Source organism: Stegostoma tigrinum, chromosome 22 (genome assembly GCF_030684315.1).
Source record: "Stegostoma tigrinum isolate sSteTig4 chromosome 22, sSteTig4.hap1, whole genome shotgun sequence".
NCBI lineage: Eukaryota > Metazoa > Chordata > Chondrichthyes > Orectolobiformes > Stegostomatidae > Stegostoma > Stegostoma tigrinum.
The window spans coordinates 37453731-37473886 of record NC_081375.1 but is presented as its reverse complement, the minus strand read 5'-3'; the positions used below and the strand labels follow the sequence as shown (position 1 = coordinate 37473886).

The window sequence follows — 20156 nt, the reverse complement described above, 5'->3', positions numbered from 1 at the left end:
TCCCTTCTTTAGCCACCCTTTTTACTATTTGTGCACTTACAGAAGACATAGGGGTTTCCCTTCGTGCTGGCTGTCAATCTTTATTATAATCCCCCTTTACTTTCACAGTGAGAATACAAGAGAAAATGAGAAAATTCATCCGAATACCTCTTCGTTCAATACATCACTGAGCTAGAATCAGAAATAGCATTCTCATATTCACTTGTCTTCTTCACTGAAGAAGCTAACAGCTGTGAACTGGTAATTACAGCATGAAACTAAAGCTGGGTGAGAAGCTGAAATAAAAAGTGCTCCTATTTTGGATCTAAATTTAGCGTAGTACTCCGAAGCAAAAACGAATATATATTGATCATTTACACTTGACCCAGTTGAACAAATTGAGCTATACATCACACTCTAAAAGCACAAAGGTGTCACCAAGCGTCATGGAGCATTGTTTTAACATCACTCCCAAAAAGGTTAGCTTCAAATTAAAAGCAATCAGAAACACAATAGCAGTAATTACAGACAGTAAATATTAACGGACAAATGTTTTGCAGGCTTACTCAACATTGCTGCAGATCTCAGAGTTCCAGACTAAAAGTACACACGTCAATGGTGACCTCCAAATAATGGCAAGAAAATTATCCCCAGATCAGATTCAACAATTGGAAAGAATTTACACTCATCTTAGAATACTTAGAGCAGCCATCACAGAAGTATTGCAAATAAAGCCTTGAAATAATCCTCAGCCTCTAGCATGCAGGGACTCTCCTGCTGAGTCTACCTACCAACACCACCGTTTATGGAATCCTTAGAATTGGTCATTCCACTCTCTTTCACATCTTGAATTGTGCCATACACGTGAACATAGAACAGTACAGTGCAGGAACAGGTCCGATGACCCACAATGTCTGTGCCAAACGTGATGTCATTCTAAACTTAATCCCATCTGCCTGCAAATGGTCCATATCCTTCTATTCACTGCCTGTTCATTTATGTGTCTAAAAGCCTCTTAAACATTGCAATCATATCTGCTTTTACCACCTCCTTTGGCAGTGCATTCCAGGCATCTACTGCCCTCTGTGAAAAAGACTGTTTTTCTCACATCTCTTTTCAACTTTCCCCTCTCACCTTAAATCAATGCCCTCTGGTAGCTGACTTTCCACCCTGAGAAAAAGACTCAGACTATCCACCCCATCCATTATGTTCATAATTTTACATACTTCTATCAGGTCGTCCCTCTGCCAAGGGTGTAATGTTTGCAATTGTCCACTCCTCTAAGACACCCTTGAATCTTGATCAGCTGGGGAAGTGGGCCAAGACATGGCAAATGGAGTTTAAGATAGCTAAGTGTGAGGTGTTGCACTATGGAAAGTCAAATCAAGGTAGGAGTTTCATGGTGAACGGTAGGGCCTTAAGCAGTGTAGTGAAACAGAGGGACCTTGCAGTTCAGGTGCATGGGTTCTCTGAAAGTGGAGTCACGGGTAGACCGGGAAGTGAAGAAGCAGTTTGGCACACTGGCCTTTATCAGTCAGGGCATTGAGAACAGAGGTTGGGAAGTTATGTTGCAGTTGTACAGGATATTGGTAAGGCCGTACTTGGAATATTGTGTTCACTTTTGGTCACCTTGCTATAGGAAGGATGTTATTAAACTGGAAAGAGTGCAGAATAAATTTACAAGGATGTTGCCAGTACTCAAGGGACTGAGTTATAGGGAGAGGTTGGACAAGCTGGGACTTTTTTCTTTACAGCATAGGAGACTGAGGGGTGACCTTATCAAAGTGTGTAAGATCATGAAAGGTAAGGGTAGGGTGAATGCACTCAGTCATTTTTCCGGGGTTGGGGAAGTGAGGATTAGAGGGCATCAGTTTAAGGTAAGAGGGGAAAGAATAAATGGGAACATGAGGGGCAACCTTTTTTACACAGAGGGCAGTACACATGTGGAATGAGCTGCCAGCAGAAGTGGTTGAGGTGGGTAAATTAACATTTAAAAGGCATTTAGCTGAATACATAGATAGGAAAAGGTTTTGAGGTTGGTTGGCTCGCTGAACTGGTTTGTTGTTCCGCAGACATTTCATTACCCTGCTGGGTAACATCATCAGTGTAACCTCTGATGAAGTGTTGGTGTGTTTTCCCATTTGGTTTTTAAACTCTGGAGTCCGTTGAGCTGGATTGCCTCACTTCCGGTTTTCCTTCGTAGTGGAGTGTACAAGGGGTCGAGTTCTATGTGTTTATTAATGGCTTTCTTCATGGAGTGCCAGGCTTCTAGGAAATCCCGTGTCTGTCTTTGCCTAGCCTGTCCCAGAATCTTGGTGTTGTCCCAGTTGAAATGGTGGTTCTCCTTGTCCATGTGGATTGAGATGAGTGAGTTTTGGTCATGTCTTTTTGTAGCCAGTTGGTGTTCACGTACTCTTGTTGTTAGTTTCCTTCCTGTTTGTCCGATGTAGGTTTCTCACAGTTTCTGCAGGGATCTTAGAGATGACATTGGTCCTGTCGATGGTGGGGAGTGGGTGACCACTTGTCGTAGGGTTGACATGGGCTTGTGCACCACTCTGATGCCCAGCAGTTGTAGCAGTCTTGTGGTTAGTTCCAATGTGTTCCTGATGTAGGGTAGTGTGATGAGTGTACCAACAAACCAGTTGGGCGACGAAGCAACCTCAACACCCACAACCCGAGCTACAAATCTACTCCAAAACTTTACAGGAAAGGGTTAGAAAGATATGGGCCAAGTGCAGGGAAATTGGATTAACATGGATGGACATTTTGGTTGGCTTGGACCTATTTGAGTCGAAGGGCCTGTCTACGCTGTAGGACTCAATGACTCGATGACTCTATAACTTTAACACGTTCAAGTGATGAAGTTTTCTCTTCTGAGACCGCAGATGGGCCAGCATCTGTCTCATGAGTATATACAGGTGCAAAGTATTCATTTAATGCCATGTAAATGCCTTTTTTCATCTTTAATCAGCCCTACTCCTCATTTTATCATCCTTTTACTATTGTTGTATTTCTAACAGAATCCTTTGAACTGATGCCTACAGTCAATCCTAGACAATTCCTCTTTCTCACATTCATGAGCGGTGCCATGTAGATAAAAAATTGTTGTCAAGTTTTAATTGATGCAATGAAGGTGAAAAATGATTTTAACAAAGGGGAAATCCACGACAGTGCCCTTAATGGTTTCAAATAACCAACTGTCACATTTGAGAAATTGACATTTTAAATAAACATCACATGTCCGGTAGAACAGACTGCTTTTACAACATTTTGAGACAAAGGTAAAGAACTTAAAAAGGAAAAACTGAAGCAGTTGGCTAATGTTAAAAATTACATCATTTTGAAATGTAATGTTACTCTGTTTGGATTTCAAAATGCCAAGAGGCCATTAATTGTTCCAAATTCAAGCAACTTTTCTCAGTTGGATACGATCTCAGTAATCAACTCCACTTCCTACTCAGAGACAAGATAGCGCACAACAATCAGCCGTGGCATCAAGAGGGAATTAAATTCCATTCCATTCCAATCTTTATCACCATCCATCTTAATTCATCTAAACACAGCTGCTACAATCTCTCGATTTGTCGTTTCAAGATCAGTAGGCTTGGCAGCATAATTCTTCCAAATCTCCAAAGGTCGCAAAAACAATTTGTGAGACATCAACCAAAAAATTGACTTCACCTGCAGTTTTTGTAACATTTCTGCAGTGAGTGGCTTCACAAAACTCTAAGTATTATGCAGTGTATGGCATCCAATCAGGTAACTTTGCAGTCAATCTTAATTAACTTCTTTTATTTGTCCTGTGTTTTGGGAGTGTATTGCATTTTTGTTCCTCTCTTGTAAGGACAATATAAAAAGGAGTAGGTAGATTCCACAAGACACTATTATCTATACAGTTAGAGATATGACTAGGGAATAGTTAACTGAATTAGAGTCCAAAGTCTGTACATTGCTCTCCCTCTTGTATATACATCTGCTCAACTCCAGCCTACTTTAATGCAGCTTCAGAAATACCTAACCTTCTACACATCTATTTATTTTAAACATTGGTCTCCAATGCAAAAGAAAGAATGAATAATTAGAAACCTGTTGTGGAATCCAATTAAACGATTATTTTTTACTCATTGATGTACTGAAGCAGAAGCAAAGTTTCTTTGTTCTTCTCTCCAATGGTGGTGCCTGACCCTGCTGAGTGCTTCCAGCATTATCTGTTTTTATATTGATGGGCTGAACTGATTGAACAAGTTTGCAAAGCCTCCTGTGCAAGGCAATTGCTGAAGGTAAAATTAAATGACTCTCTCACTGTCACTGAATGGAAACCAGGCTTTTTTATATTTGTTGGCTTTGTCAACTTTGTGAGTTCAGTACTGCAGAATTAATGGCAATTCAGTTGTGTGTTTTCATTGGTGTATCCGGATTATTCATTGATGATCTGCAATAACTGTGGGTCTAAATTTACTAATTTAATATTCATTATGCTGGGGAAGGAGCAGAAAGTATTGAGCAGATTGCATTTTAAAATCTTTAAAATCTAGAGGACATATCAGGATTTTAAAGAGTGGATACAGGTGATGATTTAAATGCTGCTTGAACAATTCTCCACTCTGGCAGCATGAACAGAAATGCTGATTTTGAAACAAGCTCTACTTTCCAAAGCCTTACATTTTTCCAAGTTGTTCTGGAAGCATTGATTAGACAGTTAAAACACAAATAAAACTCATCAATCACAAACTGTTAATTCTCCTGTTTTCCTGGCAAATGTGTGAATTAAGATATTTTACACTGTGCACTGCTGCCAACTCTTCAGTTGCCAGATCCCATTCAGCTGATGGCACTAAGGGACACACTCCTTTAGTTTTACGAATTTGGCAAGAAAACAGGCCCAGTTGTTTTCTGCTTACTGGGTACAGCATTGACTTCAGGCAAAATCAGGAATCTTTTCCCAAAGCCTATCTATCATTTACAAGACGTAAGTCAGGCGTGTGAAGGAATACTCCTGACCCATCCATTGATATGGCTCCAAACAACAGTCAAGAAGCTTAACACCATTCACATAACAGCCCACATTGCATCCCATCCAATAACATTCACTGCCTCCACCACCAATGCAACATACCTGCGGTGTGGACTACTGACAAGGGGCATTGCAGTAATTTACCAAGGGTTCTTCATTGCTACCTCTAAACTTGTGCCTCTACCACTGAGAGTGATAGGGGTAGATGTGAGTGCTACCACTACCTCTAAGTCACAAATCACATTTTCTCCTGCTAGTTAAGAAAAAAGGTGGCTCTCTTAACTGCAGGAGAAAGCGATGTTCATTGTGGAAGAGGCAGTGGGTGCACGAGAGCAGTTCCAACAGGAGATGGAGAGACAGGACCTTGACTTTAGAAAGCAGCTTGAGCCTTACAAGGATGTCATGATGGGAAACCAGGCTCCTTCCTGAGATTAAATCCTCAAGGTCAATGGGATGATATATTTTATTATGAAAGAGATTGAACATAAAGTAAGACTTCACACTTCAGGTATACAGAGCATCAGTGAGGCCACATCTCAAATACTATACACAGTTTGGTCTTTTAACTTAGTAAAGGCTGTAAATCCACTGGGGACAGTTGAAATGAGGTTTACTGAATTATTATCTGAAATGAGTGGGTTGTCTTATGAGGATAGGTTGGATAGGCTGGGCTTCTTTCCAAAGAAGAGGGTGCCGTGATTGAAGTAAGGAATGTTTCTTCTTGTGGATCAGTCCAGAACAAGGAGACACTATTTAAAAATCAGGGTTCACACATTTTGGACAGAAATGAGGAGAATTATTTTTCTCTCAAAATTGTTCCACTTTGGAACTCTGTGCCTCAGAAGGCAGTAGAGGTGAAGCCATTAAATGCTCTTAAGGCAAAGGTAGACAATAGCTTCTTATTAGGCCAGAAAATCCAAGAATGTATAGTTTGGTGGGAATGTGAAATTCAAAACACAGACCAATCAGGCATGATCTTATTGAATGGTGAAACAGGCTCGAGAGGCCAAGTGGTCTACTTCTGCCCCTATCTTATGTATGTTCATTTGTCCATGTTCCCTACATCAAAAGCATAGTATGTTGACCCAGCACACAGAATCACAGTGTATTTTCAGGTATTCATTGTACACTACCTAAGCATGGGGCAGCATGATGGCTCAGTGGTTAGCACTGCTGCCTCACAGTGTCAGGGACCCAAGTTTGATTGTACCCTCAGGCAACTGTCTGTTTGGAGTTTGCACATTCTCCCCTTATCTGGGTGCCCTGACACTGAAAAACCTTGATATCCAGTTCAAGCCACAAGTGAGCTTCAAACTCCACTTCATTTCCATTACAAATACTGCTTGCCTATATTTACATAACATTGCAACCCCGTCTCCTAATTCACCTTCTCCTACTAATACCTTTGTTCAGGTTTTTGTTAATGCTGTTTCTCCCAGCGTCTTCCTTGCCAACCTCCAAGCTTGGGAAATTGGGAAATTAAACCAATACCACATGCACCTTCTTGGGTGGCTGTAAGAGATCCCATGATATTATTTCCAAGGAAAGTAGGGAAGCATATCCAACCCTCAATCAACATTACAAATACAGATAAACTAGTCATTATCACACAGCTGATATTGTGACTGTTTGTTGTGTACAAATTAGCTGCCACTTCCCCTATAGTATGGCAATGACTTCAGTTCAAAGTATATCAATGGCTACTATGGGTATTTTTTGTATTTATTCATTGAATGAGGGCATCATTGACTGGGCCAGCAATTGTTGCCTATCCACAATTGGTCAGCAGGGCAGTTAAGAGTCAACCACATTTCTGCAGGTCTGGAGTCATACATAGATCAAACCAGGTAAGGATGGTTACAAGAAATAAGTAAACCAGATAGATTTTTCCCACAATCGACAACGGTTTCATGATCATCATTAAACATTTAATTCCAGATTTTTGTTAATTCAAATTCCACCATCTGCTGTGGCAGGATTCAAACCCAGCTCTCCAAGACAATACCTGAGTCTCTGGATTAACAAGTCCAGTGATAATACCAAGAAGCCATTGCCTTCCTGTCCTAATGGACTGTTCGATCCTCATCGTAGTCTTTAATTGTATTCATGACTTACACCCCACACTCTCTCTGCAACCTCATTCAACCCTATATCCCAAACTGCTTTCAGCTCTGGCCCTTGATGTATCACTTGTACCCATCACCCTACTGTTTGTGAGATAGTAGGAACTGCAGATGCTGGAGAATCTGAGATAACATGGTGTACAGCTGGATGAGCACAGCAGGCCAAGCAGCATCAGAGGAGCAGGAAGGCTGACGTTTCAGGCTTAGACTCTTCTTCAGAAGAAGGGTCCATTTCTGAAGAAGGGTCTAGGCCTGAAACGTCAGCCTTCCTGCTCCTCTGATGCTGCTTGGCCTGCTAATTTCATCCAGCTCTACACCTTGTTATCTCACTTAGATTTCAACTTGCACCTACATTTCTCAATGGCTAATAGCAGAACATAAAAATTACCACAAACAAATCACAACAAGCAAAATAATCTAAGGAAAGCACAGACGTCAGAACACATTTTTTCTTTAAGGACATTAACTTCAATTTGAAACTATTTTTCCATATTTCATACACAGTGTTACTAAAACATTTGGTTGTGGAAGCATTTCAATTTCTCATATGATTCACACAGATGCCATAAAACAGCATTCATGGAAAGAGAAAAATACAGTGCAAGTCCCATTGAGGATATATACACTTCATTAAAATATCACTTTAATGAAAAAGATAGCATAATGAAACACCAGAACAATGAAATTGCTTCCTGCTGTGCCTAAAATTCTGGGCAGAATTGTACAGTAATGCAAATTTGTATATTCGTAGGAAGTTCACCTATGCAGCTCCTTATCGAGGGTAGAACTATTATAATGCCAAGATGCATTCAGAGGCAGTGATCAATTTATATGTGCATTAATTGTAACAAATCTCTGCCTGAGTTAACTGGTACAAAAACACACAGTTCAATGGTGGGGTAGGGATGGGGAAAAACAGGGAAATTGGAGATGATTAAAGAACATGTCTTTTCCCACAATGAAGTGAAATGTCCAGTGGAAAAGAATCAGTGCATTGATAATTAAGCACCTACTTGTTTTTTTGGAGCTGGCCTTTGATAATTTTGCCTGCAGGAAATCAGCCATTTCTTTGTCTTCCTCTCTTTCTCTGTGATAAAAGCAATAAAATTCAGTGGTTACTATTTATCAAATATTGGATAGCCGAACTATTTTTAATTCACTCATGGGACATGGGTGTCAGTGGCTGCCCAGCATTTATTGCCCATCTCCAGTTGCCCTTGACAAGGTGGTGGTGAGCTGCCTTCTTGAACAACTGTAGTCCACCCGCTGTGGGTTGACCCACAATGCCATTTTGGAGGGAATTCCAGGTTTTGACCCAGCGGCGGTGATGTATTTCCATCTCAGGGTGGTGAACGGCTTAGAGGGGTACACACAGTCATGATGTTCCCATGTATCTGCAGCCCTTATCTTTCTCGGTAAAATTGGTCATAGTTTGGAAAGTGCAGCCTAAGGAGCCTTGGTGATTTTCTGCAGTGCATCTTGTAGATATTACACATCACTGCTACTGAGCATCCATGGTGGAGAGAATGGATGTTGGTGGATGTGGTGCCAATCAAGTGGGCTACTTTGTCCTGGATGGCGTCAAGCTTGTTGAGTATTGTTGGAACTGCATCCATCCAGGCAAACGGGGAGTATTCCATCACACACCTGACTTGTGCCTTGTAGATGGTGGACTGTCTTTGGGAAGTCACAAAGTGAGTTACTTGCTGCAGTATTCCTAACCTCTTGCATGCTCACATAGCCACTGTATTTAGACAACTTGTCTAGTCCAGTTTCATGCCAATAATAATCTCATGGACATTAATTGTAGGAGATGCAGTGTTGGTAATGCCACTGAATATCAAGGGATGATGGTTAGATTGTCTCATGTTGGTAATGGTCACTGCCTGGCATTTGCTTGGTGCAAATGTTACTTGATACTTTCCAGGTCCAGCTTGGAAATGCTCCAGGTCTTGCTGCACTTAGACATCGACTGCTTCAGTATCTAAGGAGTCATGAATAGCGTTGAATCATCAGTAAAAATGCCCAACTTCTGACCGTATGATGGAGGGACTGTCATCGATGAAGCAGCTGAAGATGTTAGGGCCTAAGACACTACCCTGAGGAACTCCTGCAGAAATCTCTTGAAGGTGAGATGACTGACTTCTAATAATCATAATCATCTTCCTATATGACATTCATGATTCCAAGCAGGTTTTCACCAATTCCCAGTGACACCCAGGCAATGACATTCAACGGTATTACTACCACTGTATCCCCCATGATTTGCGAGGGCTTCTTGATGCCACACTCGGTCAATTGTGGACTTGATGCCACTCTCACCTCACTTCTGGAATTCTGCTTTTTTGTCCACGTTTGAACCAAGGCTGTAATGAAGTCCGGAACTGAGCTGGCGGAACCCAAAATGGGCGCCACTGAGCAGGTTATTGCTGAACAGGTGCTGCTTGATAGCACTGTTGATGGCACGTTCCGTCGCTTTACTGATGATTGAGAATAGACTGATGGGGCAGTAATTGGCCAGGCTGGATTTGTCCTGCTTTTTATGTACAGGACATGCCCGGGTCATATTCTAGATTGTTGGGTTGATGTCAGTATGGTAGCTGTTTTGGAACAATTTGACTAGTGATTCAGCAAGTTCAGGATTATCAACACATCTACAAATGTACCACATTCAATAATTCAAGCCTCAGAGATCCCTTATCCTGCACTGGAAACTATTCCAAAAGCTTGTTGAAGTAAAGATGCTGTACCTCAGCCTTTCAAATTCAACATCGTCTACAAGAAAATCTCTCGTTTCGACCAGCTTGTGGATCTGTTGTAATAATTCTTCTTCCTTCTGTTTATCTTCATTTGATTTGTCTTTATCTAGATTTACAAATTAGAATATCTGTTAAGCCAGCATTTATAGAGAAAGATGCTTCTTTTAAAACAAAACTCTACACTTTTCCAGAAATAGCTGAGTCATTCAGGTCAGCAACGTCTTCATTTTAATGCCTCATCTGCATGGAATTAATGGAACTGTGTGTGCTATAATTAACACCATGCTCAAGTCAGGCAGCAGAAGATCAGTGGTGGTTCTGTTGGTAGACTCTTGTCTCTGAAATATAATGCATATCTCATTCCAAACACCTGAGTTCAAACAGCTAGAGTGATGTGCAATGTAGAATAAAGGGGCTGCTGCATGAGTGGAAGTGCTATCTTTAGGATAAAACATTAAACTGAAGTTCTGTTTGATGAATGTGAAAGTTCCACATCATTATTTTAAAGAAAAGCAGAGGAATTGTCCTGATCAATATTTATCCTCCAATCAACATTTAAAAAACAGACTACATTCGCAAGGGAGTGCCGAACTTGAATATTGCTGAAAGTAGATTCCAAAGGCTTTTTATCTTGCACACACCAGGGCAAACACAAGAATACTAGATGTCTAAAGAACACATCAATTTATACTACAGAAGAAAAAGAGAGATCACTAGTTTGGCAGTTCAATTCTGATTGACTGAGGCATTACTATGGAGAAAACAATAGATTTGCTGGCCATTATCACATTGCTATTTGTGGGAAATTGCAGACAGAAAACTAGCCTTTGTATTTCATACATTACAACAGTGACTACATTGTATTCACTTCATGAAACTATTTAAATGACTGGAGAGTGTTTTGGGGTATCCTAAGGTTGTGAAACACAATTTCATAAAATATAATAGAGTCAGAGGGATTTTAAATTAAAATAACTGTCTTATTACATCTATTAAAGTACTCTTGAAAACAAGATTAGGCTATGTTGTGCCATTTTGAGTTCATTAGTCTGCTAGTGCCCACTCGTGAGCCTTTATATACAATGACTGAGTACCCTCCAGTAAATTGCTAACCTGTCTAAGAATTAAGGGTTAGTTTCCTGGATACTGCAGTGAATAACCCAATAGAAAAGTCAAAGGGGCATTAAAAAAATGTGATTTTAAAATCTTTTCTTTGAACGCTACAGTCATAAAAATATTGGAGATGGGAAACAAAAGCCCATTTGACTGATAGCGTGATAACAGATCAATGAACATGTAACTAAATCTCAGGAATATGTTGTTTCAGAACTGGAAACCCTATTGACCAATGACTACTCGAATCAGATATCAGAGAGCACCAGCACTTCTGGGACTGTCTATGCAAAAGAATCAAGAAGAAGAGGAAGGGAAAAGTAAACATCACAAAAGGAGGCTTCCAGATGGCACACACAGTTGTACTTTTTTGGAACAAACCACTTACATAAATAGTCAAAATCCAAACTCATACAGCGGGCTGCATTGTTTAGAACAACTCAAATATTTTCCACTGACATAAATAGTCAAAATCCAAACTCATACAGCGGGCTGCATTGTTTAGAACAACTCAAATATTTTGCACGTCACAAAAAGTAATAACTTGCTCGAAGCTAAGGTGTTGACAAATAACTTGGCACTCCATTTTAATTAGTACACATTGATGTCTGCTGGCTGCGGTGAGCTGGCAGGGGATATTGGTGAGGACAATACCCAGTTCAGCTTTTAGCTTGATAGCAATTTGCGTTATCTCAGTTCACTTTCTGAAATCTCACAAAACTACTCACCAATTCAAGGCTAGACAGTCTGTCAAAATGGTTGAGGTGAAAATTGGAAAATCAATCACCCCACTTCATTGGACACATGTTCAGAAATACCCTGCAAGTAATTGCTATGATCCTAGAGCAGACTACCAAACTGATGTCACAGTCTGGCTAGGGGGACAATAATTTTTATGTTTAAAATTAAACAAATTGTGTGAAACAGGGGAGTGACGAAGAGAATATTACACAGTTTTGAACAAAACTACAATAAACTTTACAATGCAACCGAGAACAGTAATACAATCTACTATATATGTTCGACTTAGTTTGGAATCCCAGAGTAACAGGTGATAAGCTTGGGTAATAGACAGTGACAGACCCCACAGTGCACATCAAAAAACAAATATAATGAAGACAGATACCATTTATTTCTTCATATTCCCTCAGATGTTAATGACACGGTAAATCATCAAATCCAATTAAGCTTCACAAGGGATCACAATTCTTCATTTTTGCTAATCTGGCTTTGAACCTCTTTCTCAGGAGTCACAGTGCTGTGAACCACCTCAACAATGGCTCCCATTCTGGTCAAGTTCCTTCAATTCTGGATCTTCACCTCCTTGGACTCTAACACTACAGTCCTGTCCCCATTCACAAGCATAAACTCCAGCTTTTCACTGACAGTTTGCTTCACCAAGCAAAAACTAGCTCTTGGATTTTTTTCCTGAACTTTAATTTTGCTCAGATACATCAGGCAAAAACTGTTAATGTGTTTTTCAAACTCAACTGTCAGTTGGGCTGAACTGTTAGTGGAAAACTTTCTTTTCTTGCCCTCCCACAGTTTTCAGGACTTCCCAGAGCCCTCAATATGCAGGGCTAGTCAACTGCTGTAGTGTTACCCTGAGTCCTCACTGCACAAATCTCTTGCAGATTGAAACATTGAAAATAGGGACAGGAGTAGGCCAATTGACCCTTCAAGCCTGTTCCACCATTCAATATGATCATGGCTAATTATTCTACTCAGTTTCACATTCCCACTTTCACCCAATACCCTTTTATTTCTTTATCCCTAAGAAATATTTTGATATCCTCCTTGAAAACATTCAATTTTTTAGCCTCAACCTTTCTGTGGCAGAGAATTCTACAGGGCCCCCACTCGCTGGTGAAGAAATTTCCCCCAGTCTCAGTCCTAAATGGCCTATCCTGCCTCCTTAGTCTTTGACACCTGGACTCCCCTGGCATCAGGAATATTCTTCCTGCATCTAACCTGTCTAGTCCTTTTAGAATTTTGTACATTTCTTTGAAATGCCCCCTTATCCTTCTAAACTCCATTGAATAAAGTCCTAACTGATCCTGTCTCTCTTCAGTCATACCAGCCCAGGAATCAGTCTGGGAAACTTTCACTGCACTCTCTCCAAAGCCATAACATCCTCCCTCAGCTCATGATAGAAAAACTGTACACAATACTCATACTGTGATCTCATCAAGGTCCTATAAAATCGCAGTCATCCCTGCTTCTGTATTAGAATCCTCTCACTACAAAGGTCAATGTACCATTTTGCCTTCTTCACTGCCTGCTGCACCTGCATGCTTACTTTTAGCAGCTACTGTACAAGGGCACCCAGGTCTCACTGCATTTCCCCTGTTCCCAACCCATCATTATTCAGACAACTCTTGAAACTGTCCATTCTCTGAATGTCACTTTCTCACAGAACATAGGGAATGGGTTTCATCACTTAACATAGCTAATTAGTTAATAAATGTGAAAATGGTTTTAGGTTATGAAATTCATTACCTATTTCAATAAAGCTGTTTTGTCCCCTTATTAAAACACCAATAAAGGTTTGCATTAGCTCGTGAACCAAGGTGAGAGAAAGAAGGCTTGGGTTGCTGTGCTAGAGTACACAGCTATCCAGCAACTAAGATCTATCTTATCTGGAAGGATTATATGGTGAGGTTATAAGCTTGATACGGAAAAAGCATTCTAACTGTTCAGTATGAAAAATTATCCAAAAAGAGAAACCTGAGTATTATAAGACACTTTTTGGCAAAGCTTTTCATTTTGCACTCATCAGGACAATTTGCAAGAATAACTCAAGAAAAAAAAGTTAGTTCTACTGCACGATAGGAGATTGTTGATTGCTTAGCGAGAGGATTCTGACAACTGTTTTTCCTTTGCTTAAACAGAAGGATATTTAGATATATTCTTGAGAAAAGAAAACAGTGCTTCTAGTTTTGAAAATAGAATGCAAATTTTATACTTTAATTTTGGCTCGTGTAAAGAAGACATGACAGAGGGATTATCATGTGGGAAAATATAAAGATATCTGCTTTGAAAATTTGTAATTTTGAATATTTTTTAAAAGCTGAGAGAATTAAGCAATATTGGTACTTGGGGGGAGGTCTTGGCCCAGTGGTATTATCACTGGACTGTTAATCCAGAGCCTTACATAATGTTCTGGTTCGAATCCCACCACAGTAGATGGTGGAATTTGAATTCAATAAAAACCTGGAATTAAGAGTCTAATGATGACCATAAATCCATTGCCAATTGTCAGGAAAATCCCATCTGGTTCACTAATGTTCTTTGGCGAAGGAAACTGCCATCCTTACCTGGCCTGCCTTACATTGTGACTCCACGATCACAGCAATGTGGTTGACTCTTAACTGCCGTCTGGGCAATTAGGGATGGCAATAAATGCTGCCGCAGCCAGTGATGCCCTCATCCCATGTATGAATAAAGAAAAATAAACCTGGCTGCTACTATGCACAAATCAACAATTTGCATCTAAAACTTTATTACAAAGTAATTGGAGTATGAGCATAAAGATCATATATATTTTCAGTGATATCATACCCAGAAGGCTACAATTGAGTCCAAAAGTGTCCAATTTTGGGCCCCACACCTCAGGAAGGACATACTAGCCCTGGAGCGTGTCCAGCGGAGATTCACACGGATGATCCCTGGAATGGTATGTTTAACGTATGATGAACGGCTAAGCATCCTGGGATTGTACTCATTAGAGTTTAGAAGGTTGAGGGGAGATCTAATAGAAACTTATAAGATGATGTATGGTTTAGAAGGGGTGGACGCTAGGAAGTTGTTTCCGTTAGGCGGGGAGACTAAGACCCGTGGGCACAGACTTAAAATTAGAGGGGATAAATTTAAAACTGAAATGAGACGACATTTCTTCAGCCAGAGAGTGGTGGGCTTGTGGAATTCATTGCCACGGAGTGCAGTGGAGGCCGGGACGTTGGATGCCTTCAAGGCAGAAATCGACAAATTCTTGATCTCAGAAGGAATCAAGGGCTACAGGGAGAGTGCAGGGAAGTGGTGTTGAAATGCCCATCAGCCATGATTTAAATGGCGTAGTGGTTTGATGGGCCAAATGGCCTTACTTCCACTCCTATGTCTTATGGTCTTATGGTCTTATATAGTTTTGGTCTTGTGGAAGGATATACTTGCCCTAGAGGGAGTACACTAAAGGTTCATGAGACAAATTTCTCTGGTGAGAGATTGTGCTATAATAATATTGAGAACTTTAGGCCTATCCCGTCAAGGGTTTAGAAGTGATTTCATTGAAGTATATGCAAATTACAGGAAGTTTTACAGAGTAGATGGTGGGAAGATATTTCCCCTGGAAGGAGATCCTAGAACAGTCACAGTGTCAGATATAAGAGGCCAGTCATTTAGGTCTGAGAAGGGGAGAAACTTATGAGGGTTTTGAATTTTTGGAATTTTCTGCATCAGAAAGCTGAGAATGCTGAGCATTTGAAGAAAAATGTCAACAGATATTTGGATAATAATGGAATCAAAGGGCTGAATGACCTGAGTATGTTCTAAAGGCTTTTCCTGACTATAATGGTTACTCAGAGAACACATCGGCCATTTGTAACCATCACATCATTCTCAGGGTAAACTGGCATCAGTGTCTAGTTGTAATTCTCAAGAAATTAAACCAACATTTCAGACTAATGCTTAGTTTCCAATTATTCCAGCGCAGAGACCATGACTAAATAATAGTGAATGCAAACATTAGGCAATACAAGTTGTTAGTTTCACCATTGATGTTGATGAATGTTAGGTTTTAAACAATAGTTTTAATTAACTTGTACAAGCAGTCAATAATTCTGTGAAACTCACTGGGTACTGCTGTATCTGTCCATTCCAGAAATGCGGACGCAAAAACACTTATTGATGCGATCAATCCAAATTTTAAGTGCACTGGAAATAGCCTTTGCCCATGGGAATAAGAAGATGCTCAATCACTATGTTCCGATTGCTTTGGGTGTGAGCTTTGATTGGCTTTGAAAACATGGTTGGTTGACTGGTCTATATTTTCATGTCAATGGAATTCAAACACTCACCTGGTATTGATACTAGTTTCTGCAGCTCTTTCTTAAGTCGTGTTATTTCCTTACACAATTGTATATCATCCATCCTAGAAACAAATGTCAGAAAAAACCATAACATATGTTTATACATTGATGATATAATGACCCATAGAAATGTGTTCGAAAAGTATATTTTGCATTATCACCTCTATATATATGGTGTAGTATCAGATCTCTGAAATTGTCTTACTGACAGCTTTTTCTTTCAACATATGAAGGCTAGGAAAATTCAATAAGGAACAACAAGACAATTTACTGCATTGCATATTATCAAATTAGCACTGTAATATATATCAATTAAAAAAGTAATCAAAACTGTGGGAAATATCTAGTGAAATGTAAACAGTCCTTTGTTTTCCTAACTGTGGATTAAATGTTCTCATAAACATTCACCATTCAACATTTTTGTGTTATGTGATCCTATCTTTCACTTGTGGGTCTCCTCATCATAAATGTTAAATAGAATGTGCTGCTTCCCGATCGATCACCACTTTTGCAGTTTGGTTTTACATGATTTAACCATAAAGTTTACGTATCTTTACAGAAAATGAATATTTCAGAGCTAGATATCCAAAAATTGGCACAAAGGAAAATCTGAAATTAAAAAAAACTAGCACCATTAATGGTGACCATACAGTAAAAACCATTCTGGTTCACAAATGTCCATTAGTGAGAGAGATCTGTCAATCTTTACTGGTCTGGCTTTGATGTGAGGTAAGAAGCATAATAATTTAACTTCACATTTAACTCCCATGATCAAATGAAAAGATAATTAGAAATGAATTTTATTTTTTTCATCAGCTCTTGTTTTCTAAATACATATAATATATTGGACAAAGAAGTAGAATAAATAATATATCAGCAGCATTAAAATAACCAATGAATGGATAGATTTTAAAATTTCACAGCAAAGCTCATGTATCCCATTAAAGGTACTTAATCTAACAGGAAATTGCTTAGCAAGTTAATTTAGACAAGCCTTATCATTTAAATAAAACCAGCAGTCAGGTTCTATCCAAAGGAGGCCCATGAATTGCACTGTTAAATACATGACCATTTTCCAACCTGGTACCATTTCTATAATTACTCTTCACATCGTATCATTGGTTTTCACACTGCATTGGTGCCACTTTACTGGAAATGACATTGGTCTTACGGCAAGAAATATGAAGCACTGGATTTTGCAGTTCATAGTCGAGTGATGGTCCTTGTCACTGACTTCAAATGAAACTGCTGACAATGTGGATTTCTCCTTTCCTGACATTTGTTTGATTCCAGCACAAAGCCAAAGGATCCTTCATGCATTCAGCAGCACCAAAGCGATTAAGCAGACTAAGCAATCAATCACACTAAACAGTTTGTACAGACAGCTCGCAAGGAAGTAAAATGCTCTGAATATACTTCACTTAGCATAAGTTTTATAGAAAGTGAAATAAAGACTTTGACATCCATCTGGGAATAAGATATAAACCTAAATATTAATAATATTTATTATTAGACAAATGTAACACATTTAATTTTCTGCATCAGAATGGTTTATCAGCAGTACCTCAGTATACAGTTAAAAACCCAGTTTTAGTCAATTCACTTATTAAAGAACAATCTTTATCAGGTTTTTTTTGTAGCAACAACATTGCACAAAAGAAGAAGTTTATACCAGTTCCAGGGACTTCCAAAGATTTCTCACTGCAGGATTGCATGTGGAAAATCCAGAATCACTGGGAGCAACTTGTGGAATTCCTCATTTAACTGCACATGTGGAAGTTAGAAACACTGACAGTTTCACAGCCGGAATGACAATGACCATTGACAGTTTTGCTGTCAAGGCAACTGCAAAATCTGGGTCAATTTTTCTTTACGTATTTCAAGATTGAGAATAGTATCAATAGGAAAGAACAGGAAAACGTTAATGTGCTGTGCTTCAGAAAAGTGTCAGCCTGCACATGTAGCTAATGGCCAGTCCTTCCATGCATTATCCTCCTTCCTCTGGAGTAAAAAAACACTCAGCGCACATAACACAGTGTGGAGCTGGAGGAGCACAGCAGGCCAGGCAGATCCAAGGAGCAGGAAGTTTGATGTTTCAAATCAATTCCCTGCTTCAGAAATGGCGGGGGGAGCCTTCTTCAGAAGTAGAGGGGATGTGAGCTCTGAAATAAATAGAGACAGGAGGAGTGGGACTGGGGAAAGTCAGTAGATGATGATAGCTGAGTGCAGGTAGGCAGTGGGGGGTTGGTCAGTTGGACGTGGGATGAAGCCGGGGGTAGGGAGATATTGAAACTAGTAATAAGTTTCAAAATCTCCCCACCCCTGGCCTCATCCCATGTCTCTCGCACCTGTCTGCTCCTCCCAACTTACTGATCAATCCCCACCACTGTCAACTTGCACTCACCTATCACCATCCCAACTACCTTCCCCAGCCCCGTCACTCCTCCCTCTATTTATTTCAGAGCTCCCCCGCCCGCCCCCATTTCTAAAGAAGGGTCCCAACCTGAAATGTTGACTTTCCTGCTCCTCTGATGCTGCCTGGCCCACTGTGCTCCTCCAGCTCCACACTGTTATCGCTTGTTCCAGCATCGGCAGCTCTTACTATCTCTCAGTGCACAAAATCATCATTCAATGTCTCTCATAGGTTTAAAAAAAAAGCATCAACCGAGTGTTGAATTCAAGCTTGTGATAAAATTCAAATCTCAATTGAAGAGTCTGACCTTTAGTGATGAAGCACAGTGGGAAAAGTAACAGATCCAAATCACAGCAGAAGGGACCTCCAAGAGGTCTTCAACTGTAGTTGTTGGAGATTATTCCAAAGAAGCAATCTACCCAGGTTGTGATATCTGTTCTATACTGCTCCAACTTCACACTTGTGGCTTCACGTCAGCTCAAAGCGTCGATAAGAAGAATAAGGTCTTCCGATTAAATCCAAAAAGAATTTGATAATGAGCTCATAGGAGCTATTCAATGCATTGTTGTGAAATACAACTGCAGGAGACAAGGCACAAAATTTAGAACCTTTGGATAATGTTGTAAAATCACATCAGACTTTCGCTTTTATGACATATTTTCTTTGTCAAGCCTCTCAAGCGTTTATGACCTTGTGGTATATACAAGATATATAGAAGACCTCAGTGATCTGGCATTGTGATTTCCAGATAAAAACAAGATACCAAAAGAACTTCTCTCCTTTTTCAACTGAAATAAATTATTTTTCAGAATTAGCAGATGGGATGCTACAGCGTGGAAACATGTAATTACTTTATATCATCTTCTCTCAGACGTCAAAGCCGAAAACTTCTTCTCGAGTTATTAACAGAGTAGAAGCTCCAGCCGCAGGAATACATTTTATCAGCAATCTCTATCATTGCTGAGCTGGATATCTCTCCCTTTAACACTTGTTAGTTAATTTGATCATTTCTGTAATAAACAGCAAAATTTCCATTCTAACAAACAACTTGTCTTCCTGCATAATTTTACATACATGGAATCTCACCACACAGAAGGAAACTATTTGGCCCATTATATTTACATTGTCTCATATCAAATTAACATAATTTTGAATGCATCTGTGTAACCCCCTATAACCCTCTCTATCAGAGTCATAGAGTCCTCCAACATGGAGATAGGCCCTTCAGCTCAAATGGGTCCATGCCGACCAAAATGTCCATCCACACTAACTCCAATACCCCGCACTTGGCCCATATCCTTCTAAACATTTTCTATCCATGTATTCATCCAAATGCCTTTTAAATGTTGTCAATGTACCTGCCTCGACAACTTCCGCTGGCAGCTCATTCCATAAGTGGACCATCCTCTGTGTAAAAAAGTTGTCCCTCAGGTTTTCATGTATTCTTTCCACTCTTACCTTAAACTGATACCTTCTAGTCCTCGATTCCCCAACCCTGGGAAAAAGACTGAGTGCATTCGCCCTACTCATGCCTCTCATGATCTTACACACTTTCATAAGGTTCCCCCCAGTCTGTTATGCTCTAAAGAAAAAAATCCTAGCTTGTCAACCTTCTTCCTATTACTCAGTCCCTTGAGTACTGGCAACATCCTTGTAAGTTTCTTCTGCACT

The 20156-nt window shown here is 39.9% G+C and overlaps 1 protein-coding gene across 6 annotated transcripts in view; it reads right to left on the bottom strand.

Annotated features, from left to right (window-relative positions):
• Positions 1 to 20156, bottom strand: part of zgc:171844 (uncharacterized protein LOC100151763 homolog) — a 78649-nt gene that overhangs the window by 13013 nt on the left and 45480 nt on the right. For all 6 annotated transcript variants that reach the window (XM_048555419.2, XM_059653785.1, XM_048555422.2 and 3 more), the window contains 3 exons: positions 16061 to 16134; positions 9867 to 9981; positions 8130 to 8203 (listed from right to left, as the gene is read on the bottom strand). In XM_048555419.2, the coding sequence (XP_048411376.1) occupies positions 8130 to 8203; positions 9867 to 9981; positions 16061 to 16134 (263 nt within the window). The remainder of the gene's footprint in view (positions 1 to 8129; positions 8204 to 9866; positions 9982 to 16060; positions 16135 to 20156) is intronic.